Below are 26,445 nucleotides of genomic sequence, written 5' to 3' on the forward strand. Positions count from 1 at the left end.
ACTTAAACGTCATTCTGCGGTCAAGTCGATATTTTTTTGTTAGTTTATTTGTATTTAATTTCACTGGCGATCACGTATATATGTTTTTTCTGTCCTGCTATCACGTTAAAGGGTGGATTTGACCATGTCCCCATTCATTTAGACAGGGGTCTGGTCTTCTTGGGCTTTTGGAGGCGTTGCCAAGATGGCCGCCGAGTGGCATGACCATGACCTCGGCCGGCCAGAAAGATCAAGCGAGATGTTGAAAACAATCCAAGGACTTGTACTTCTAGTCTCGACTTCTACGACTTCTGTGTTGAAGGAACTGAGAGCCGTGAAACCTCGAGCTTTTTTTCGTGGAAGAACAAAGTTATGAGTTGTCAAGGTTGCTAGGCAACAGACGCAGCGCTTTTGACACGACGGTACAAGCTGGTGACACAAAGCTGAGAAAAAAAAATCATCATCTGTAGTGCAGACGTCTTCATCTCGTCTCGTCCCTGAACTGAAGTGAACTGAACTGAACTGAATTGAAGTGAACTGGGACTCAGCTCATAGGTATCTCTCTCACACACACACACACACACACACACACACTGGCTTGGACACAGGAAGTCGAGGTCAGTGAGCAGCAGAGCGACGTGACACTTTGAGGCTGATCCCAGACCAGACGATCGGAGCCGAGGCCTGGACAGAGTCGGTCAGACCTCAGGCAGGTTCCTCTGAAAAAGATTTTCAACTCCGACATATTCTAAAGAGTCGGCGTCGAGTTCTGCTCCGGTGACGCTCAGCAGAGCCGCTCCGGGTCGGAGTTCACCTCGGCTGCTCTCTGTGGTCCGGTCCGAGCCGAGCCGAGCCGAGCCGAGCCGAGCCTCGTCTCCCTGAGTCATCTGACAGGTCGCCAGTTTCTCTCTGAGGTCGACCGGTCGTCTGCAAAACTCAGAGAGGAGACGAGGAGCTGGACGTCCTCTGAGCTAAACTTGAACTGGTGAAAACATCTGTTCACCACCGTCCATGTGCACATTTTCCCAAATTAACCCTTTATTCAGAGTCTGTGGCGTTTTCTCCTGTTTCTCCTTGTGTATTAATGTTTGTAAAACCTCAGTCCTGTCATTGATGTCCTTTGTTTCAGGACAACCTGGGCTTTCAGAATATTCATTATGTAGTGGTGTCATATGAATGTACGTAGAAAAAGCTATATGATCAGAAAAAAGGAAGGAAAAATAAAAAACGGAATATAAATCTCACCTATATTTGTTGGGAACACACAGATAATTATTATAAACTTGTTTGTAGACACTATATACAGTAACTGTTCTTTGAGCTCATGGGGATTAGAGGGGAAATAGAATAAAGGGCTCTAACTATGATACAAAATATATTATTTATGTTATTTACAAAAATGCCCCACTGGTCTGACATGAAAACAGTGTGTGTCTGCAACGGGGCAGAGACACATCACAGACATTTCCATTGGCTGCACTCACTGGCTTTTTTTTGTCTTCTTTTCTGCAGAGAAGAAAACTTTCTCCTTCCATATGTGGGTCATGTCTTAGTCTTAGCTTGTGTAAATGGTAAATCTACGCATTATTTATTGCATTTACGGCTGATTTTTCCAATAATCGTTCTATTTTTAGATAATCAGCTGATAACGTGGAGCACCAATAAAAAATTTTTTTTTTTTCTTTTGCTAATTTCAAAGAAATGACATTCAAAAACAATCTTCCAGAGTTTCATAGTCCAGATAATTGAGAAAAGGCACGTAAATGAGCAGCAATGAGTAAACAGCATCTGAACTGTTAGATTCTCTGCTTTCCGAGGGTCATTGAATGGTGCCTAAATGACAACAAGGAGTGGGACCATATAGGGTGCCTGTAATCACGTGTGAGTCCGCTGGCCTTTGAACCAGAGACGTTCTAAATTGAACATAGTTTTCTCTGGTTTTCAATCAGATAAAAAGAGTGGAAGACCATAATTCAAATGGCCACATCTTGAAAATTATCTAATGTATGACTGACTAGTGGGGCTGGGACGATATGCTTTTCTCCCGCTTCGATTCTTCTACGATTTTTTGGATAGCGATTCGATTTAAATTGCGATTCTACGATATTGCCGATTCTCTTGATTTTTAGTCTGCATTTTTAACATTTATCTGCACACAAATACTGTAGGAGCCTATAAATTAACATATTCCATTATAAAGTGAACTTAAACCCTTTTCAAAACCTGTACTCTGATCTCTGTATGTAAAAAAGGTGAACAAATGCACATTGCACAATATTTAAAAAAAATTCAAAAAAAAAAATCGATTTAAAAATCGTCAAAAAAGATATCTATAGATATTTATGTGAATCGATTTTTTCTCCCACCCCTACTGACTAGGGTATCATTTTAAAGCTTATTTTCTCCTCTTTGCATTGACACCAAAATCTCCATTTTGAAATTTAGGTCACTGAGACTCATTCTGCAGGACCAGGTCACATACTGTATTTGTAAAGCGACTGACCTGGCAGCAGAATCCCTGAGGCGATGCACTCCATGACGCGGCGCAGAGCTTCACCCGGACCCAGCGGCCGGTTGCAGGTGGCGATGGCCTTTTCACAGATCAGCTCCAGAGGCTGCAGAATGGACAGGAGGGAAAAACTACATCAACTCAACCTGGTCCTGGATGCTCCTGTCATTCCTGCTCTGAAGTGTGGTTGTCACCTACCCATCCTTTGAGCGGCTGCCACACCGGCAGTCTGTTGCACATGTCTCTGAGGACCCTCAGGACCACCACGCAGGACTTGAGATCCGTGACTCTGGCCTGAGGAGACACACAGAGCAGCACACCGTCCTGAAAATTCACCGTTCACTGCTGATATCAGTGTCAGAGAGGGAATCGAACACGGTTCACTGGATCTAATTCAGTTTCTTTGAAGAAAATGAGCTGACGGGCCGGCGGAGAATTGGTTTTGGTTTGTTTTAGTTCTCATCTGTAGTCCCTGGACAGATGTTACAGATGTTACAGTGTCACCATAAAACAATATAAGATTGAACTGCCTGAACAACAAATGAATAAAAAAATTGTTACATTATCAGATACTTTTTAACATTATCACAACATGACAGTCTCACAACTACACCTTTACAGTTTACAGTACTGTCTATACAACACCAACATTATTATTTTATAATGTCACCACTCATTTTTTTTTTTAACAAGAATTGTTTTTGTTCCTTTGTAAATATTATTTTATTCTTTTCATCGATGTATGCTGCTGCAAGACTGGACATTTCCCTTCATGAATCGAATAAAGTAATATCGTATCTTATTTTAGCGTAACGTATCATATCGTATCCTATCGTATCCTATCCTAATCGTATCTTATGTTATTGTCTTGTATCATATCTTATTGTATCGTAGTGTTTCTTATACCGTATATTATTTTATCGTATCTTATCTTAACGTATGTTTTCGTATTGTATTGTATCTTACTGTATCGTACCGTATCTTATTGTAACATATCGTATCTTATTGTATTGTAGCCAAGGTAAGGCATCTTTATTTATATAGCACATTTCATACCAAGGCAACTCAATGTGCCGTATCTTATTGTAACATATCTTATCTTATTGTATCATATCGTATCTTATTGTATCGTACTGTACCGTATCTTATTGTAACGTATCTTAGCTTATTGTATCGTATCTTAAGTATAATATCGTATCTTATCGTAATGTATCTTATCTTATTGTATCAGAGTGTATCCTTAACATGAATGAAGTGACCTGTTTGCTGTTAAACGTGAAAGCGCAGGGCATTCTGGGTAACAGCGACACCTTGCGGCCGTGCTCACCTGGAACCACTTGGCGTGTCGGAGCGAAGCCAGCGCCGCCCGGCACTGAAGTCTGTCCAAGACGTCATCATCCTCCTCCTCCTTCTCCTCCTCCTGCTCCTCCTCCTCCTTGTCCTGCACCTCCTCGTCCTCTTCGCCCTGCTTCTCCTTGTCGTCCTCTGGAGACAGGATGAGACCACACAGACTGAGCGTGACCTCTGACACACAGACACACAGGCAGGTCGACATCTAATCATTGTTATTATTATTATGATTATTATTATTAGGCAAAACCCACTGATCTGACTGAGAGAGGTGTTTTTCTGGGAGAAGGAGGTTTCTCATGCACAAGGCAGGTTTTATCCATCATAACACTGGACAAGGAGTAAAAAAAAAAACCGGAGTAGATGTGAGCGCATGCGTCTCGCTGTTTGTTTCCGGCCGGAGCCTCACTCCAGATGCAGATCAGTGGCTGAAGGCGATGGAGCACGCCAGATTAGTGTGTTATCAATTACAACGCAGGACGAAAATGAAGAGCATGGCGACGAGTCGGCACCAAAAGGCCAAATCACAGATTCAGATCAGACACACGCACTCATTACATCACATTATGCTGCTTGAAGACAGGAAGTGGTTCTGGTTTTAAAGGGATAGTTCAACATTTTTGGCAAATTCTCTCCTCTCACCATAATCCCTATAGTCATAGCAGTAGGTTCATCTCCTTTAATTATCGGTGCATGTTGTTTTGAGATCGGTGGGGCAGAGACGTGAGCTGCTCAGTGAACACAATGGAGGTGAATGGTATCAAATACACAATCCAACAACTCCACAACGCTCTGGTGGACAAGTTGTGACCTGCACATTCACCACGCTATGAGACAATCATGTAACATTACGAGACAGAGTTGTTTTAGAGGCAAATGCAGCCGGAACTACTTTCCAGACACGACTGCGGGGCGGAAGGATTTCAAAAGCGGACATTTAGTGCAGCTACACCTGTTTACTCAAGAAAATGTGCCGTTATCTCTGGGCAACAAATTAAATCAAAGCCAACTGGACTTGTATTTGTCTAGGAAGACGTTTCGCCTCTTATCCAAGAGGCTTCATCAGTTTGCAACGTTTTCCTAGACAAATACAAGTCCAGTTGCCTTCGATTCAATTTGTTGCCCAGAGATATCGATGACCTGGATGAATGAGAATATTATCCATGGACATGTGTTGTAATGTTACATGATTATCTCATAGCGTGGTGAATGTGCAGGTCACAACTTGTCCACCAGAGCGTTGTGGAGTTGTTGTATTGTGTATTTGATGAGTTTGATGAGGGAAAGGCCAAAGTACCGTTCACCTCCATTGTGCTCACTGAGCAGCTCACGTCTCTGCCCTGCCGATCTAAAAACAACATGCACCGATAATTAAAGGTATATGAACCTACTGCTGTGACTATAGGGATTATATTGAGAGGAGAATTCGCCAAAAATGTTGAGCTATCCCTTTAAAAAGGCAACTGGCGCCATGCTAGTATTTTCACTCTTGCGGAGGAGGAGGGATGGGGGGGTCGGTCAGATGTTTATGTCTCTCCACACCGGGTTCCTGTGGGGAGGAGGAGGAGGAGGAGGAGGAGGAGGAGCAGACTGCTGCCATGACTGGAGGCGCAGGCCGAGCCATGGGAGAACGACAGCAGCAGAAGAGTGACTGACAGCAGATGACAAGGACAACATAAACATCTGAGAGTGAGAACGCCACCCTGGAAAGAAAGTGAAGGCTGATCGGTCTGGGGAGCAGCTAGAGGAGGAGGGGGGGGGGGGGGGGGGTGTTTAACGGTCAAGCAGGACGGACAAGAGGCTGCAACAGACTGCGGACCAGAGCCAAGATGGCCGCCTCTCTGCAGCTGGAAACATTGGCTGTTTTCGAAACCGCATACTACCGTACTGCCTACTGCGTTAGTATGTACTGCAGACTGAATGTGGGAGTCAGTATGCTACTTCAGCAGACCAACACCGTTCCTAACCCCAGTATGCAGTATACAAGTATCCCAGAATGCATTTCGCTGCAACCGGCGAAAAGCTGTTTTATTTCCCGCTTTTAATTCAGTTTATTTGATAGGGACAATGCAAGTTAACATAGAGACACTTCCACTCGTTACAAAGAAGTCAATGTGACTGATGTTCTGCAGACAGAGATTATAGCTAATGCTAGTTTCCAACTCCCGCCCCGCTTTAGCACTGTTATTATGTACCTTTATTAAGTTTTAATATTTTTTCATGCGAGAAAGTAACTGTTTAGATCCCAAATATACGGCCAGTTTATCCAAATGACGGCTGTTTAGAAGTTTGCTCCGATGTTTTTCGGAGAAGTGAAGCTCCGCAACGACCGTGACATCACAGGGGCAGCAGCCGGTCTGGAGAGCTGCTCCGCCGGCCAACCTTCGTCGTCATCCCGGGGGGAGAAAACGATCGATATTTTTCCATGCGAGAAAGTAACTATTTAGATCCCAAATATACAGCCAGTTTATCCAAATGACAGCTGTTAAGAAATTTGCAGGTCTGCAGAGTTGGTGGGCCGGCCAACCATCGTCGTCATCCCGGGGGGAGAAAACGATCGCGAATTAACTTACCCGCAGGTTTTTAGGGGTTTACCACCGGCTGGTTAACTTCTTTCTAGGAGATAAATGTTGGTCTCATTGATGAAATCTAACAATTGTGGTAAATAAATGTTTTACAATGAACCAATCGGTCTGCATTAAGTTTTATTTTATTAAGCTATATAACATGGTTACAGTACACGGCAAAGATACTTCGCTACTCTAAACCACGGTTAGACGTCGGGGGCGCATTGCATTGTGGGATACAGTACGCAAACTAGACTGGTCAGATGCATACTGGAGATAATTTCCGAATCAGTACGACAGCTGGGAATTTTTTGCATACTGTAGATTTTGCTTTTGTTTGCCTACTGCATTTTGGCCAAATCAGTACATGACTAGCCTACTAGCAGTACAGTATGCGGTTTCGAATAGAGCCATTATCTTTATGTCACTCCTCAGCTGCAAATGATGAACGTCCCAGTATTGTTTTGTTTTGTTTTGGATTTTTAAAAAGAAGATCAAGACGCTTCGGTGGCGGCGGCGGCGGCGTGGTGCAGCAGTCTGTTGCCGTAGAGACCGTAGTGAAAAGCTGAACAGGATGGAAGAGGTGGAAGACAAACGGAGGAGCCGACGAGAGACACGGGGGTTTCGTTCCTCCTCCCCCGTGTCGTTCCTCCTCCTCCTCCACGACCAGGAGCGAGGGACCTCCTGCGTCCTGCCCCTGGGGATTCTGGGTAATGAGCTGCACGCTGCTGGAGGAGGAGTAAACTTTTTCTCTTTTTTTTTTTTTTAATCTTGCACTCTTTGCTGCTCTCTGAGTTGTGTTTAACTTTGGAGGGAAACTGAGAGCTGGAAAACAAATCAAACTGGGAACTGAAGTGAAATTGAACGAAAAGACGTGAGATGACTAAAAAAAAATGTTTTCTTTTAGGATCCTGGACCTGGACTCAACATTTTAAAAACTGTCAGGAATGATATTAAATTTAATCCTCAGAGGAGTCTAGAGCTTATCAATATTCAAACAGGCCTACAATATGAATAATATATACTACATTTTCCATTATTTTGGCATTTAAAATTCAATTCAAATGTCAATCAAATTTTATCTTATTACTTCTGTATCAACCATAAAGTCTGTGACGTGCAGACTAGATACTCCAATTTCAAAATAAAATCCAAATTCTGTTTATCTGACAACAGTAGCTACAGTACAGGAAGTGCTTTTAAATCTATGATGATATAAAACCGTCCTGGGCCTCCGTAGGAAGTGAGAGAAATTTTACCACTTTTTCTAGAATTTTTTTAAAACTTTTATTTTTTGAGAAATTTTTTCCACTTTTTTCTAGTCAATTTTTTATTTTACTTTTTTTTGTTTGAAATCTTATCACTTTTTTCTAGAATTTTTTTTTTTAAGAATTGTTACCACTTTTTTTCTATATGTTTAAACATTTTTTTGAGAAATTGTACCACTTTTTTCCAGAAATTTCTCTGCAATTTTTCCAGAAATTCACGCCATTGTCCCTAATTTGAACGTACACTGACTAAAAAAGTAATGTTCTTCAATCTCAGAACAAATATTTGTGTATTTCTGGTGTTTGCATCAATTTTTTTTCCAATGGGGGTTCGTGGTCTAATTTGTGTCAATTTAGGGGTCCTTGATGTAAAAAAGTTTGAGACCCACTGTTTTACAGAACTTCTGGTTCATTGTTGATTTTTTGGCACATTTTATCTTTCGTATTGACTGAAAACTGATGTTTCTCTTTAATTTAAACACATAAAAAAAATTTCAAAATTACACATTATATCCAGTTTATACTGACTACAAACCTTTTTTTTAAAGACATTAAAAGAATTGTAGACAAATGGTAAAATACAGTAGATCCAATTTAGATCAATAACAGACTCTGACTCTGTAGGAATAATGAGTGGTGATAAGAATCAGATTTTAAAAGATATGAATTTATATTGTTTTTAAAAACTATTTACTCCAGATGATCCAGATGTGCAGATGTTGGGCGTCTCCCAGGGGCAGGGTCATGACGGAGGCTCCGCCCACTGGTCCAGACCACATACACATACAGGTAAAGGGAGGTCTCCTTGACGACAACATCATCATCATCATCATCATCGTCGTCGTCATCATCTTGAGACTTTTGATTCGCGACCAGAACATCAGATCAATTCAATTAACACCTTGTTTGTTTACAACATGAAATTATGGGATGTCACTCTGGGCCCAATAGAAATTGACTGATCGACTGATATTGACGAGTAATTAAACACTAACAGAGCACAGAGGCATCCGATGTGGAGCAAAGGGGCTTCTGGGTAATGTAGTCTTTTTGTCAGTGCAGTGCAGACATGGACCAGAATTTCATGGTGACTGGACAGAGAGGGAGAGGGGGGGGGGAGGAGGAGGAGGAGGAGGAGGAAGAGGAGGATTAGCCCCTTGTACCCGGGGTCTCCTGCTGCTGGGTGTGTACAGGTTGGGGGGGTCAGGTGGTCGAGGTGTCGGTCCCCACGGCGACGCCCACCTGTGGAGCTATACGGCAACAAAACCAAGAGTTAAAAAATGATGTATAAAGTAAATAATAATAATAATCTGCTTCCAGACGGTGTCCAGAGGATGTTTCAGACTCGAACCAGTAGATACGAACTAAGAGACGGACTCATGTGTTTACAAAAGCAAAAGTACGAACAAATGTGAAACAAAGATGTGTAACGATTAAAGGAGTCAATCAATGGAATAATCTAGAATTAGAAATCAAACTGTGTAACACACTTAATAGATTCAAAAAGTTATTCAAAAATAATATTATTAATAAATATAAAACTGATTTATAAATACCAGTGTGCTTATAAACTGCTGTATGTAGAATATGCAGGGTTTTTTTTGTTGTTCTGTAAAAAAAAATTAAAATGCGTGAACGGAAAATGTAAATTTAAGAAGGGTAGGCAAAATAAGATGATGCTTCAGCCTAAACCTTTTCGGTCAAAGTGAATTGTATTGCTTGTTGTGTTTTTGTTCTGATTTGTTTTGTTTTGTTTTGTATTTATACCTTTATATTTGTCTATTGTATTTGTTTTTATAAGACCGAAATAAACCCACTAAACTAAACTAAGAGTGAGTGAGCAGAGGCCACGACAGGAAGTATTAGTACACGTTAAAAAGAAAAGAAAAAAAACAACAGGGAGGGGAGGGGGGAGGAGAAGGGGAAAGGGGGAGGGGGGGGGGGGGGGGGGGGGTCATCTGAGAACATGTTCAAAGAAGACTCACATGTCAGACGACGGTCAGTGAAGTAGCACAAATATTATGGTCTGGGCTGAGCTTTTATGGAAACAAGATGGTTTTTCTTACCTAAACAGAAAATGGAACAATCCACTCAAGCCTGACCCCCCCTTCCCCTTCTCCTCCTCCCCCCCCCCGCTGTAAACCCAGAGTGGTTTGGCCTGAATAAGCTACTTAAACGTTTTGCTCTGAGCTTTTTGTGTAAACAGCAGCAGACGAGCAGCGATTGTTCGTCTTCATGGGATTTTACACGGTGTAAAAAAAACAAAACAAAACAAAGAAAGCAGGATGAGACTCTGTGTCCTCAATCACATCCAACACAAATAACATGAGATTTCCCATCAGCTATTGCGTCATTATCTTCACCCCTCCTGGTTGGAGAGTGAGGGACCTTCTCTTTTTAAACTTGGCACAAAAAACTTGTCGGGTTTCAGGTTAAACACTCAAAAATTCATGATGGCTGCCATGTCTGGTAAGGAAAATATTATTTTTTCCCCTATTTTTTGATGCAACTGTGAAATCGGACTGTGAAATGTGAAACTAAAGAATATTTCAGCAGTGACTAAACTAGCCTAACAAGTGATCTGTCGACTTTTAAAGACATTTGTTTATTTACTTTAATTATAACCAATCTGTGAAAAGTTAAAATTAAAGAATATTTTAGAAAAACTATTAGTTATGACTAAAAAAAAAACGTTCTCACAACCCCAGCCCCAGCACTAACGTCTAAAGTCTAAAGAGATCGAAGTTAAGACAAGTAATTAAGTCAAATATCGACTTTTAAATGAGTTTGTTTACTTACTTTCATTATAATAAAACTAGGACAAGTTTAAATTAAAGTATATTTTAGAAAAACCATGACTAACGACAAAATAACATACCTATAATGACTAGCAAACTCACTGAGCGCTAATGACTTAATCTAAAAGTTCAGACACAAACTTCCGGTTCATTGTTGAGCTGTTTTTTTCTAATTTAATGTGTTTTAATCATCAGATTCAGTAGAAATTGCACTAATAAAACTCTAAAAAAAAATAAAATAAAAAGGAAATTAAACCGCAATGAATCCGATGTCTTTATCTTTCTGAGGTTTAATCTGCTTTTGAAACCAAAAACGCATGAAAATGGTCATATCATGTGTCTTTATGTGTCTGGTTTTTCAAAATAAAAGCCACAGAGAGTTAAAACAGACACTCCTATGTGTTTGTGTTTGTTCTCTTCAATCTGAACCAGGATCAGTGAATCCTTCCTCGCCACTGATGCAGGATGATACATGACGACACCTGAGACTCCCCGTCCCTCTGTGGAAATCAACCCTGTCCGTCCATCTGCTCTTTCCACCCCACCTCTCTCTCTCTCTCTTAGATCCGTATCGTCCCCGTTCTCCTCTCAGCTTTCACTCCTCCACCATGAATTATCTGTTTTCCCATTTCCCCCTGAACGCCTCCCAGTTCCAGCTCAGGTTTCTCAACACTTTAATACCTTTATACATTCCTGAACCCACTCTATCGTCATGTACGGGAAGAGAGGGATGGTTAGATGGAGGAAGAGGAGGAAAAGGAGGAGGAAGAGGAGGAAGAGGAAGAAGAGGAGGAGTCAGTACCTTCCTCTGAGCTGCTGTGCTCCTCCCTCATGGTTAAGGACGACAGCGTGATCTTCAGAGACAGTTGAGGGTTTTTGACGCTGCAGACTCGGATCGCCGCCTCGGGAACACACGACCGGACCTCGTACTTGTCCTCGGTCATCGTCTGCAAAGAAATAAGAATCATTTTTAAAAAGCTGAAGTGTTCATTAATTAAAAAAAACAATAAAATGAAATAAAAATGACTCATCAGACTCATATTAAACCAATAAACAAATATTAAAACAAGAATATGAGTCATTTTAATTCAAAACCACAAAGAAACTAAAGACACAGTTTCATCTGAGATGTAAATATTGTCTCTTTTACTTATGAAGTCATCAAACACAGAGGAGGAACCAGACATAATATATATAATACAATAATACACAGGCATATTTATCCAATATTTATTATTTATTTCATTTTACTGATTTGAAACACCCACTGACCACTTTTATTCCACCGGCCACTTTATTTAACTATATGTGTATTTTGTATTATTGCTCAGTTGTTGTTGTTTTCCCCGTTCTGTATTTTATATGTAGTACTGTAGTAAGTAACGAAAAAGCCACAGTCAAATTCCTTGTATGTGTGTGTGCTGCAGCTACTTGACCAATAAATCTTAATGAGACTCAAAGTGTCAAAACTTTAATCTGATTGAAACAGTTTGATTTGATTTGATTTGATTTAGGGTCAATGTGCACTTTTAAAATAGATTTTTTTTAAAGAAAAAAAACGGTGCACCACATTTACAGCAAAGCTAATTACCATCAGTTTATTATGAGAAGAAAAAAAAACGCTGGATTATCGCTTCAAAATAATAATATTTATGATTTTAAAGCAGTTATAACACATGTTTATGTTGTATTCTTATATTTGTGCGTCTTATTCTGCAACAGTGATTTACCATTCTCAGCAGCACTGTTATTTAATCCAGAACAGCACTATATTTCACTGAGGAAGTCTTTTAATTGCCTTGTAATTTGCTGCAGCACAGTGACAATAAAGTTTGTTCAGTTCAGTAACTTTAAAATGAGATCTACAGAAGGATTTGGAGGAAATCTCTGGATTCTGACTCTTATCTGAAGATTCACTGTATGAGAAAAAGAAAAAGAAGAAGATCCCACAACACTGCTCTTGCAAACCACCACCTATAATAATGAAAACTGATGTTTATAGATGAATGGTATGATATTATTTACGATGTGTATGTAATGGAAAGAATCACTTTTTCAATGAGGCTCCAGCAATCTAAATTCAATGGCATCTGGAAGCAATGGAAAATGTACATTTCTCTGAAACGCCCTTCTTTTGTTTAAGTTTCTTTTCTATATCAAGTTGTACTTGATTGGTTAATTACACTTTGCTGTAATATTGTGACAGAAAAAAACCCATGTTCATGTTGTGTTACTTTATAAAATGCTTTGTAAAAGGAAAACAATAAATATTAAAAAAAGAAGAAAAAAAAAAAGAAAACTGATGTTTCGGTCTGAACCTTCATCAAAAGTCAAAAGATTCACTGTATAAAAAACTAGAATAAAGACATTTTAGTTGTGATAAAACTCTGTTCAGGTGCAGCTCGTCCTCCACAGCTTCCACCTGTGTTGTTGTTTTCCCTCAGGACTGGTGTTGCCTTCACTGACACGTTTTTTTTTTTTTTTTTTTGCGTCTCCATCCATCACCTTCCGCCCGTCTCTCTCTCTCTCTCTCCCTCTCTCTCTCTCTGCTCGGCCCAGGAGATGAGAGCTTCAGACGGTTTCCTTCCTCGGTGATGAGGCGGCGACGGCAGCTAATTAACAGGAAGCTCGTTCAGGATCGCCGCGGTGTCGCGCTGCGTTTACAGACGAGGCAGCAGCGAGGCTGTGAAGTCTTTCAGTCCTCAGACCACTTCCTGTTCCCATCAGCCCCTGGAACTGATCCTTGATTCATGTGAAGCAACGTTTCATCTCTTCAGTTGTTTTGCTGCAGTCGAGCTCAGACTCGTCTTCTTCTCCTCCAGTCGTCTCTTCATCGAAGCATCACTTTTTAATCGGCTTGAATTGAAACGTCAATAAATAAAGTGATATTTTTCAGATGAAGGCTTCACCGTCTCTGTCTGCAGGTGTTCAAACAGCTGCTTCAGTATTTTCATTTTAATTGACTGAGCTGTTGTGTTTGTGTTGTGTTGTGTTCAGGTCCAATGTGGAAAATCCTCCTGTTCATGTCATGAACTTTTTAATTAGAAGCTGATTATCTGATTTCAATCTCCTACAGCCGAGGAGCTGCTCTGATCTCAGTGTGAAGACGTCACCCACAATCTTTTATATTAACATGTCTATTACAGTAGCTATTCTTTCTGCTATCCACCTTTTTCCAAACGTTAAACACGTGAGCCGGTTTTGCTCAGATTTTTTTTTCAATGAAAATCTGTAAAACGCATGGATCATCACACCAGCTTTTAACAATAGATATCACACAAATTGACATCCGTTGTTAAAAAGCCAGCGTTAATAGATCCATGCGTTTACCGCAACTATGACAACGACTGAAAACCATGGAAACATAAACGTACAATTCCACCGGAAATGGAAAACCGGCTTCCTTCGGTTTTGACCATAGATGACGTTCGGAAACTTGTGGATAAATCTCTTAAACACAGGCCCCGCCCCTTTTAGGCGAGACACTACATAGGCAAGAACACTGTTTTTTCATGCACTGATCAATTTTGAGATTTTGGGCTTTTTTTCTTCCTCAACAGGCATTCTTTCAGAAAAATAGAAAGAAATGGTAGAAAATCCACATAAAGGTGGTTATTTCACTTCATTTTGTCTCTTTCGTCTCCTAAATTCACCAAAATTTATGTCAGGTGTCATTGTAAATCTCTCTCTCTCCTGAACAAATTGTCAAAAATAGTCATTTCTTCCGTATCCGCAACCAGTCGTAAAAGTACGATTTACATTAACAATCTATGTAATTTTACAGTCCAAGTCTTTAAAGGCCGTTTTCTCAAAAAGAGTTTTTCAGACTCAGACTCTAAGTGCTGCTGAAGTGGAGATTTCTAGCTCAGAGACACCAAACCTTCCAGTTTGATCCCTTTCTATATTCTGAAGGTTTTTTATAGAGGGGATTGTTGATATATCATTCACAGTCTGATTTATACAACATTTTATTCCTAAAAACATGTAGACATTTGATTTTTTTAACCTTTGAATCCCCTCAGTAAAAACGTCAACAAAATAAAACATTGCTGGTTACTCAGAACGTCCTCAGAGCAGCTCTGAAGTAAACAGACAGTGAATTGTCAATAAAATAAATAGAAATCAGTTATCGTCTTCTAAATTAAAAAAACGTCTTCACTTGGTTTGTTATCGACCCACAGAGACAACGACGATGAAACCACTGCTTCTGCTTTCTGTGGTTTACTGTATGTGTTTCTTAAAACTGTGTCTCTCTCCCCGCAGGACGATGCCTTCACTGTCCACCGTCCATGTTTCCCCGTGTCTTTATCCTTTGGTTTTTTTATGTGTTTTGTTTGTTTTTCATGTGAGGACAAATAAAGTTTCTTGAATTGGCTCCAGAGAGTGTTTTACATTCTGACACTCCCTGAAGGCCTCGCGGGTTCAGGTTCAGCTTGTTGGATGTACGAAGTGTTTGCACTATATATCTTTTTATCATTTCCATGACGATCACGTCTTGGTCTCTTTTTCTTCTTTTTCTGCTGTTTCATCTTCACATGAAGACGTTCGTCCTCTGTGGACAGAAGTTTTCACTCAAACACGTCTCTTTTTTTTTTTTAAACAAGGTCGTGTCCTCTGTTGTGCTTTGGTGTCGTCACGTCAGATGCACCGCAGCGCTGCAGAGGTGTGTGTGTGTGTGTGTGTGTGTGTGTTCTTGTACATGCTACGTTGTGAGGACCGAGTTTTTAACCAACAGGCTGAGGACATTTTTGGGAAGTGAGGACATTTTGGCCGGTCCTCACTTTTTCGAAGGGCTTTTTGAGGGTTAAGACGTTTAGGTTATAATTAGGTTTAAATTAGGTTCAGAGTAATGGTTAAGTTTAGGCATTTGTTTTGGATGGTTAAGGTTAGGGTAAGGGGCTAGGGAATACATTATGTCAATGACATGTCCTCACAAAGATAGATTTACAAGGATGTGTGTGTGTGGTGTGTGTGTGTGTGTGTGTACCTGGATCTGCAGCGGCAGGTTGGCGCTGACGGTGAACAGCAGCAGTTTGGTTGGTTTGTCTCTGCACATCAGCACCAGCTGCAGGTCCATGTCTCCTCTGACCAGCAGGCCTTTGGCCACCAGGCCGACCCGCGTCACGCCGCACAGCACCGACACCGCCGCCGCCGGGGCAGACGCCGGCGTCCCCGCTGCCTCGGGCCTGAGGACACGTGGAGGACGGCCAGCGTCAGACAGGTGATAGGCGACAACACACACACACACACACAAATACACACAAACAGCTCTGGAAAAACTTCAAAATGATCAGTTTCTCTGGTTTTACTATTTATAGGTAGAGGTCTGCACAATGATTAGGTTCGATATGATGCATTCTCAGTTTTCTATGTTGCCACACGTGGCTTTTTCATTATTTAACCCTCCTGTTGTCATTCTGTTCCCTTCCTCCATCCCTCCTTCTTTCCTCCCTTCCTTCTTCCCTTCCTTCATTCCTTCCTTCCTTCCTTCCTTCCTTCCTCTTTTGATCCAATTGACCTGATCTGTTCCCTATCCCTCCATCTTTCTTTCCTTCCTTTTTCCCCATCGCACTTTCTTCCCTTCTTTCCCTTTTTTCTTCCCTCTTTTTCCTTTCTTGAACGAATCTGTTCCCTCCCTCCATATTTCTTTCCTTCCTTCCTTCCCCTTTTGATCCAATTGACCTGATCTGTTTCCTCCCTCTATCTTTCTTCCCTTCCCTTTTTCCCTTCCTTCTTTCGTCCCTTCTTTCCCTTCTTCCTTCCTTGAACGAATCTGTTCCCTCCCTCCATCTTTCCTTCCTTTTTCCCTTCCCACTTTAGTCCCTTCTTGAAAAACAAAATGTAAATCTTGGCATTCTGCTTTAAAATAAAAATAAATCACTGTCTCTGTATGTGAACAACATCATCAAACTTGAAGGGATTATTTGACTTTAAAAATTGATTATGTGACATAACTGCATCAATCCCATTAAGAATCTTGATGCATCTTTGAAATTATTAATTTCGGCACCACTATCTATGTATATTTTGTTTTATTCTATAAACTACTGACAACATTTCTCCCGAATTTGAAATAAAAATATTGTCAACTGGTCAAAATAACAAAAAACGTTCCAGTGTTTTCAGACCTTGAATAATAATAATAATGCAAAAACAACACATTCATATTCATTTTTAAACAAAACAACAATCATTTTTAACTCAGGAAGAGTTCAGAAATCAACATTGGTGGAATAACCTAATTTTTTAATCACAGCAGTGGTTTTTATAATCTTCATTAAATATGATTTGGTTCAGGTATCACCTCATCACTGCCTCATTAAGTAGAGTGAGTTGTGCTTGTGTTGAAATTCAATAAACAAGAAGAGAAGCTGATTTATTAAAAACAGTTTTGGAGTGGTCTCTTCATTTTTTTCAACATAACGCTGAATTAATGAATTGGAAAGATTGGGAAACATTTATTTTTGATTCATTCCCAAAGTTTATATTTTGCAGATTTTTGTCAAATGCTGGTGAACATGCTTTACCACTGTCCATTTAACTGTTTACTGAGATATTTGTAAGATAATCGGCCATTCCAATGGACTCGGAAGAAACGTCATCTAGAATTCAGTTTAGGGCACATACAGTAGTCGTGTTACAATGATGCTGCATTCACCTGCAGTCGGGCAGACGGCCGTCGGTAACAAACCAGATGTTATTTTAGTCACAGAAGTCCAGAGAAAGCCGGTAAAACGTGGGTCGGGTAAACAATTCGACATCGCCATGACAACATATTGTCATGTGTATTGTTTTGCCTCGTGCAGACGGACCACTTGATTACATAGAGGCTTGTTTATGCCGTTACATGTACATGCAGCGGCTGTCGTCCGTCTGCCGTCTGCCGTCTGCCCGACTGCACGTGAATGTAGCATGAAAAATACAATTGAGTTGCTTGTTGATATACAACCACAACGCTAGATGGGAGGAATTCCTACACAATGCACCTTTAAACATCATCTCAGTGATTGATATTTGATTGTTTATGCCGTTACGTGCAGCGGTTGTCGTCCGTCTGCCGTCTGCCCAATTTCAGGTGAATGCAGCATGAAAAACACGACTGAGTTGCTTGCGATCTACAACCGCAACGCTAGATGGGAGGAATTCCTACACAATGTACCTTTAAAGAAATTGTTTGACTTTAAAAATCGATTATGTGACACGATGCCAAGATTTACGTTTCGTTTTTGAGAAATTAATGCGACCTACTTCGTCTCGGCAGCATCTTCTTCCTCCTCCTTCTCCTCCGTTGCCGTCGTCGTCGTTGTTACCGTCGTGGCGTCTGCGGCCTCGTTGCTGGAGGACGTCTTCCCCGAGGACGAGTGGAGGCCGTCCATCCAATCAGAGACCTTCTTCAGAGCTCCCTCCACCGTGGACACCAGCGTCTGCACCGCCTCCAGCTCCTCCGGCGCCGGGTACACGCTGGCGTGCTTGGCCATGACATGGCGGTCGTCGTTCGCAAACGATCGGAACGACCTCTGAGAAGGGGAGAGAGAGAGAGAAAGAGGGTTATCATTTTTATTTGATGTTGCTGTTAAAGGGATAGTTCACCCAAAATTCAAATTTCACTCATTATCTACTCACCCGGTCTCATGTCGACTAGAGCACTGGAAAAGAGAGTAACGACACGCATTGGTTCAATGGAAGCGCCTCCTGATGGCGGAATGTGGGTATTGCAAAAGCGCCCAAGAACTGACAACTCTTTTCAATCATTTAAGGACTTTTCTAGATCACCCACGTTAATAGTATCATTGAGGACCCTTTACAGATAAATATGAACACATAGGCGAGTAAAAAAACAACAACAAAAAAAACAGTTGTCTACATTAATGTTTCAATCTACCTTTTGTAAAAAACAAATTATAAGTATAATTTGATATGACCAAGACACCTAAAAACAAAAACACGGCCGTTTTCATCAATTTACAAGCAAGTGGGCAACACACATACATTGGAGTGAATGAGTTTTCTGGGCGCTTTTGCAATACCCATATCCTGCCACTCGGGGCGCAAAACCCTTACCACGGGAGTCAATGGTGATGTCGTTACTCTCTTTTCCAGTGCTCTAATGTCGACTAAGAGCTGTGAGAATTTTCAGAGTCCTCCGTCCCTTCTCTGAGTTACGGGGGGGGGGGGGGGGGATAAATGGATCAATGGATACCAACTTTCTTCGTCCAAAAAGACACACCAAAAAACATCCAAATACCTCCATAGTGCTCGTCTGTAATGTCCCTCTTGTATTGAAGCCCCGACATGAGAAATTGTTCCTGTGTCAGTGCAAATCACGCGAGATTTGCACTGACACAGGAAGAGCAGTGAACTGAGACACTGGGAGCTTCCGCTACAAACAAGCTTAAAACATTGACTTATTTAATTTTTTTCGGAACAATTTCTCATGTCGGGGCTTCAATACAAGAGGGACATTACAGACGAGCACTATGGAGGTATTTGGATGTTTTTTGGTGTGTCTTTTTGGACGAAGAAAGTTGGTATCCATTGACAACCATTATATGGACAAATACTGCTGAGCGGACCCCCCACCCCAGCTCTTAGTCGACATGAGGGTGAGTAGATAAGATAATGAGTGAAATTTGAATTTTGGGTGAACTATCCCTTTAAGTGGATGACGGTGATGAACAGAGAATCAGCAGGTTTCAGGTTTCAGGTTCAGAGTGAAGCTCAAGGACGTTCACGTTCACGCTGACGGACTTCAATGGGAATCAAACCTGTGGCCTTCGCGGCGCACTGACCCTCGCCGCATCGTTACCGCTCATCAGCATAAACGCAGATGATTGACAGTCAGAGAGAGAGGGGACGTGAAGCGGCTTAATGAGAGAAGAGGAACCGAGCCGGAGAGGAGGTTGTTTTTGTTTGATTTTTTAAATAAAGTTTTTCTTTCTGAAAAAACTGAAATCAGCCCCAACTGTCAGCACTTTTAAATCCAGGTTAAAAACATTTCTTTTTTCACGTGCTTATAGCTGAAAATTTAAAACTTTATCTATTTTCTTTTATTTTACTTTTATTTGCTCTTGCTTTTAACTTTGTTTTTAGTGTTTTGTTTGTTTTTATTCTGTCTTATGCTTCTTTTTTAAATTTTTTGTCTTTATGTAAAGCACATTGAGTTGCCTTGGTATGAAATGCGCTATATAAATAAAGATGCCTTGCCTTGCCTTGCCTTCTGCTCAGGTATAAAATAAAAAACTCAACGTCCTGAAGCTGCTTCACCTGGACTGAGCTTTGATCAGGTTTGATTGACAGCTGTGACGACACTGACAGTCAGGATTTATAATCACATTCAGTCCACAGACTTCTGAATATGACGCCTGAATATTGTTAAGGTTTTTTGGTAACCCTTTAATTAAATTTAATTAAACCCTGAAATAACAAATTAATTGTGTCATGATGTCCATAAATAGCCTAGAAATATCGGTCAATTGCAGGAAGACTTGGTGGAGAAAAATGCTGTCCTTTCCCAAAAAAATTCAAAGCATGAAAAGCGTAAAGTGTGACCTTTGTCATGTTCGTGTTCCAAGGACTAAGTTACTTGCTATCAACACGACCCCACTCCTGGTACCATGTCATGTTCGTGTTCCAAGGATGAGGCCGTGTTGATAGCAAGTAACTTAGTTTAATGTCTCATGTTCTCAACAACATACATGTGGCTCCATGCAGTCTTGCTCTACTCTGTTATATGGTACGGTAAGCTGACTACTAACCAGTACTGCCGCCTAGCGGTCAAACATGTAATAACATCCAGTCATAACAACCTTTAGCCTTTATGGAGAACATGACATTACTATGAAAAATGTACTGTTATTTCTGGGCTGTTTCTTGACATTATCATGTAATTAACTGTTAGTTTAGAGCATAGACTGTAAAAAGAATGGACGTAGCACCCGTGACGTCACCCATTGGTTTGGGGGAGTCTGTTTTGTGCCGCTACTACAGGGGTTTGAGCTGCGCCATGTTGGATTCTACTTGCCATATTTGGAGCGGTGCGGCCGTTGGCCGGCCGAGGGCCCGCCCACTGGCCTCGAAGCAGCGGTCTCCGGACCTGTCACTCAACGGTTCTGCGCCCTAATTGGCCAGAACTTTAAACCTAATAAGAGTAAAACGGTAGAGTTTAAAAAAAATTCACCCCCCTCAGAGTGTGTGCGGGGGTAGAAACCGGTTGAGACCAAAAAAATAAAATGTACCAGGCTGTAAATATGTTTTTTTAAGCTGTAAAATCGGCTATTTTAACATGGGGCTCAACTGGAGTTGCTCCCTTCTGGAGCCAGCCCAGCCCCCAGAGGAAGAAGAGGGGATTGCAGTTTTTTGAACGCGGAAGTGAGCTTCACTTCTCAGACCGACAACGGCCCCCTTGGTTTAGACCAGTTTTGCTCTCGGCTGTAGTATTATGGTATACTTACAGTAAGACCACATCTCCAAGGTCTTGGTCTTGGTCTGAAATTCAGTCCCTAAAACACTGTTTCTTGCCATTTCTTCTTACGCAGAAGCAATGAAAAGACTTATGAGGATTAATTAAAGCTCTATTGATCGGGACGGGCTCTTTGTTTACATTAATTATGGTTTAGATTTTTAGATCAAATCATCTTTTCCTTTTTATCTGAGGAGGAATAATGTAAATATCAAGACATATGGTTATTGTGAGGACTGGTGCTGAATACAGTCATGGTCTCGGCCTTGGACTCGGTCTCGTAATATAATAATAATAATCCCACAGAAATGAACCTGAAACTTCTTTGAATTTAAACACTGACGTCTTTTTTTTTAAAGCATGACCCAGTTCAAAAAGCCTTTAACAATCCTGTGTTTTCATAAATGATTTATGAATCTCTTTATTTATTTTCTATTTTTTGTAAATATATATTATGTAAATATGTACAGTATGTTTCAGGGTTCCCACTCTTCTCTTGAAATCGTTTTCCAGGACATTTTCAGCTGCAACAGTTTGACAGACATCCCCTGTCCCATTCAAGCTTTGGAGAAGTGTTCTTTTCGTCAATGGTACCTTATTTTGTACATTTAATCAGTTTGTTTCTATGTTTATTCCTCTCTCTCATTCTCTCTCCCAGAAATCTGATTTAAAGATGTGCAGTCTATGGCTCTAATTTATGAAATAATCTCTTAAATGCTTAGAAATTATGACAAATTTATCATAGAACAGCACAAACATGTTTTTTTTTGGAAACGAAATCCTTAGAAGGGTCTGAAAAAGTCAAATAGAGCTCTGGTAGCTGTGATAAATTATTTTCCAGGACAACTCAAGCTTTTCCAGGACACTTGACTTTTTTTTCTCATTTTCCATGTGTTTTCCATGACTGGAAAATTGGTCAACCATTTTCCAGGTTTTCCAGATTTTCCAGGATGCATGGGAACCCTGAGGAGACTGATCGTTAATTGACTAGTGGAGAAGGGGTAGGGGTTTAAATGAGCATAACGCTTCACCCTACTCCTTTTCAGACATGTTGGGTTCACATTATTATTGTTGTATTGAATATTCTCATTGGTTTTATTTGTTTCTCAGATTACTGTTACGTCTCATACATGTTCGAAATAAAGCAAAGCAAAGCAAATCCTGCAGCAGCTCGTCACAGTCGGACCTGAGCCTGCTCGACGACGTGTTGTCAGGGAAGGAGCTCATCTCTCCGAGGAGGAGGAGGAGGAGGAGGAGGAGGCGGAGGGGATGTGAGAATGAGCTCAGTGAGCGCTGCGTTTTACCGGCCTGTGAATGCATCGCACCAGGCGTCCAAGTCCAAGGTCAAACTGTCATCCCTCTCAATCGTGGCTTCCTCTCCCTCTCCTCTCCCTCCCCCCTCCTCCCCCCTCCCCCCTCTCTCCTCGCCTGCAGCCTGCGAGCTCCCCTCATTACGGTGAGTTATTTATGACGGCGCTTTAATAATTCATGGCCGTGAGTCTTGGGGGCTCGTGCTGGAGCTGTGAGGGTCATTCATCACGACCTGGCTAATCTCTGGCTCAACTGCCGGGGGGGCCGAGCCGAGCCGAGCAGCGAGTGAGTGTGGGCAGCGGCATCAACAACCGACACACAGACACACACAGAGCAACATTAACAAGATTTTTTTTTTTTTTTTTTAAAGAAAGATTAAGACTTTCTGCATCTTGCTTTTTATTTTATTCGTTACCTGCTACGAGACAGCTGGGAGTTTCAGCTGGGAGCGACGCGGTTACAAGATAAATCACAGACGTTCACTGCTTTAATTCATCTGCATCGTTGGGGTTCGTCAGTCGGTGGGTGGATACAATTTTGTTTTAGGCGAGACACTAACAAGCAAAAAACACTGTTTTTTCATGCACTGATCAATTTTGAGATTTTTCTTCCTTAACATGTATTCTCTCTCAGAAAAGTCAAAAGAAACGGTAGAAAATCCACATTAAGGTTTTTATTTTACTTCATTTTGTCTCTATCGTCTGTAAATTTCTCCTAAATTCACCAAAAGTTAGTCTGACCCATGTCATGTCAGGTATCATTGTAAAGCTGAACAATGATGTAGGCTCCAAAAACTGTAATTTTCTCAGTATCCGCAACCAAATCGTAAAAGTACGATTTATATTAACAATCTATGGAATTTTACAGTCCAAGTCTTTAAAGGCCGTTTTCTCAAAATTAGTTTTTCCTCAGACTCTGAGCTAGAAATCTCTACCTCAGCAGCACTTACAGACACCAAACCTTCCAGTTTGATCTCTTTCTATATCCTGAAGGTTTTTACAGAGGGGATTGTTGATATATCATTCACAGCCTGATTTATACAACATTTTATTCATAAAAACATGGAGAGATTTGATTTTTTTTTAGGGCTGGTGACAGTATTTACTCATTTACAAAGTGATAAAAAGAGATATCCAAAATCCACTCTGTAAAAACAAGAATTTTGAAAGGGGCTTTTTCAGCCATTTTTCAGATTTCTGTTCTGGAAATATTATGCAAATTAGCGCATATTGCACACATATTACATATTTAAACATAAAATTTGATAAAACTTGTAATACAAAAAATATTTGTCTTAATGTGAGTGATAAACTTGGGACGTTTCATGGTGATGTCTGTTAGTTAAACATTGTAACCTATTCACCTGTAGATTATTAATGAATATTATAATAAAAACAAGTGGAGGATGATGGTGGCTCCACACTGATCAAACTGAGGGAGAAGTCATTGATACTTTGATTATCAGCTTCTTTAACACATGTTCTCCAAACATCTGGAGAGACATGAGCTCTAAGAGTTGAACTCCATTAAGGACATTGTTATATAGGCTAAATGAAAGAGCTAAACAACACATGTGCTAAATAACTAATAAATAACAGCACAGCAGCAGCAGCAGCAGAAACAGAAGCTCGCTGTAAGTAGAGCAGGTGACAGGATGTGTTTCCAGGGGACATAAAAAAGTGATGAACTGACGGGAACATGGTCGTTTTTTTTCAGCGCTTTGTGATTTCAGAGGCTTTGAACGACACGAAGGAAAATATGTTTTCATATTCTTCATGTGTTTCTTAAAGCTTCACATTTTCTTTTTCTCCTGTGTTTGATTTTAAAGAGATCTAAATAATAAAAAAAAAAAATCTCAGTGTAGTTTTCCATCTCCTCTCTCACTCAGCTTCTCTCTGGAGATCAAATAACAACAGGTCAGTGTCAGCCAATCAGAAGAGAGGAGGAGGCTCTGAGCTTCTCTTCTGATTGGCTGACTGTTTTCTAAAGTGATCCAATAAAAATAGAGCAGATTTCAGAATAAAACACCCAGAGAAACCAAATCCAACAAGTTGTTGTTGGATGGTGGTTCCAGGTGGTGAGGGGGCGGGGCTTTGTTGTGACATCACAAAGTGACAGGAAGTCCTGACGGCTGGTTTTAAGGCTCAGTTTCTGAATACAGGCTGTGTGCATTTCTCTGTGGACTGAGGCTTTGATACTTTCACAGTATTAATATAGAACCTAGAGCTGCTTTGTAATCACACTACACATGGACATCTACCTTTATACTGTATGGAGCTTTAACACAAACATCTACCTTTATACTGTATGGAGCTTTAACACAAACATCTACCTTTATACTGTATGGAGCTTTAACACAAACATCTACCTTTATACTGTATGGAGCTTTAACACAAACATCTACCTTTATACTGTATGGAGCTTTAACACAAACATCTACCTTTATACCGTATGGAGCTTTAACACAACCGTCTCTTTAACACAAACATCTACCTTTATACTGTATGGAGCTTTAATACAAACATCTACCTTTATACCGTATGGAGCTTTAACACAAACATCTACCTTTATACTGTATGGAGCTTTAATACAAACATCTACCTTTATACCGTATGGAGCTTTAACACAAACATCTACCTTTATACCGTATGGAGCTTTAAAGCAGAAGTAAATCTACCTTTATATTGGCTATGCTGCTTTCCAGGCATCTACCTTGAAATCGTAAATTACAGCTTCAACACAAACTTACGACTTTTTGTTGCGCTTTAACACAAACCCACTCATGTTGTATTTTCAAACATCTACTTTATACTGTATGGAGCTTAATACAAACATCTACCTTTATATTGTATGGAGCTTTAAAAAAAAAATCTACCTTTATATTGTATGGAGCTTTAACACAAACATCTACCTTTCACGGTCGGAAACACAAACATCTACCTTTATTGAACGCACCATAATACAGTCCTCGTACCTACGTCACACATTCACTGCGTTCCTTGGCTGCACACACAGCCCTGCATGCCGTTCTTCTCTCCTTTATATTGTATGGATAACACAAACATGTACCTTATATTGTATGGCTCAGAGCAGAACAGAGCTTATATTGTATGGACCCGTGTTTCGGTCCAAACACTCTATGTAAGTGATTGCTGTCGGAAGATATAACTATTTAAGACTTATATTAACACAAATATATCACTTACTTCTGCTTTAATACAAATATCTACCTTTATACTGTATGGAGCTTTAACACAAATGTCTACCTGACCACTAAATGACATTAAATAACATCACTGACCCAGCAGCAGCAGCAGCAGCAGCAGCAGATGTGAACAGGAAACTCACCATGTCCAGGCCGTGGGGGGAGGGGAGGGGAGGGGAGGGGGCTGTGGGTCTAGGTCCCGTCACTCGGCCTCTTCATGCAGTCAGGTGTCTCTCAGCTGTCGGCCTCTTCGTCAGATTCACTGCGGAAAGACAAAGTAAAAACAAACAGGGTTTAGGTTTAGGTTTAGGCGTCGTCTTGGTGATGCAGCTTTAACCTTTGTATCGTTTGTTACTTATAATGCGAGTGATCCAGGATTTACAGCTTATTCTAAGCTGCTCTGAATGAGCATCGGCTAAACGCTTCAAATAAAATGCAGAGCTGCATCATCGAGGCTAAAATAATAATAATGATAACAGTGATAGTGATAAAATGATCCCAAACGTCAGACGTCGTCCACTCTGCTTCACTTTCCACAACAAATAAAACACAAACGTCTCCACAGCAACATGACGATACATAAATTAAAAAACCCATCGAAGCTTGTTTTGGTTATTTCAGCTTCATGGAGGAAAAAGCAGCAGCAGCAGATCTACACTGACGGACGCTCCCTTTTCCAGAAAACACCTGAACGTTACACCAACATGTGGGTTTGTGCTTCAATAAATTAAAAAAGCAGCTTTTCATTCATTTTATTTAACCTTTAATTGAATATATTTGAGTTTTTGAGCTGTTGGATGAATTAATAAAGATCGTTAAATTGATAAAGAACAGAAAATGTATTATGGATGTATGAATTAGTATCACACATTAACACACACAGTGTTACTAGCCTTTGTGTTGAGTCTGGAGGGGAAATAGGCCGATTAGCCCAGAGCTAACGGTGATATTCACTGTTTTTATTGTATTTTATTTTGGTTATTTCTTCACTAATACATC

At 40.6% G+C, this 26,445-nt stretch overlaps 1 protein-coding gene across 1 annotated transcript in view; it reads right to left on the bottom strand.

Annotated features, from left to right (window-relative positions):
- The window catches only part of LOC146980919 (spermatid perinuclear RNA-binding protein-like), a 95,181-nt gene that overhangs the window by 21,817 nt on the left and 46,919 nt on the right, over window positions 1–26,445 (bottom strand). The window contains exons 2-8 of the mRNA XM_085785845.1: window positions 25,590–25,708; window positions 17,720–17,988; window positions 15,459–15,657; window positions 11,274–11,418; window positions 3,816–3,973; window positions 2,687–2,782; window positions 2,483–2,594 (exon numbers count right to left, since the gene is read on the bottom strand). Of these exons, the coding sequence (XP_085641971.1) occupies window positions 2,483–2,594; window positions 2,687–2,782; window positions 3,816–3,973; window positions 11,274–11,418; window positions 15,459–15,657; window positions 17,720–17,988; window positions 25,590–25,592 (982 nt within the window). The 5' untranslated portion in view covers window positions 25,593–25,708. The remainder of the gene's footprint in view (window positions 1–2,482; window positions 2,595–2,686; window positions 2,783–3,815; window positions 3,974–11,273; window positions 11,419–15,458; window positions 15,658–17,719; window positions 17,989–25,589; window positions 25,709–26,445) is intronic.

The sequence above is a fragment of the Trachurus japonicus genome, chromosome 9, assembly GCF_045865225.1.
Source record: "Trachurus japonicus isolate A0001 chromosome 9, Traja_1.0".
Lineage (NCBI taxonomy): Eukaryota > Metazoa > Chordata > Actinopteri > Carangiformes > Carangidae > Trachurus > Trachurus japonicus.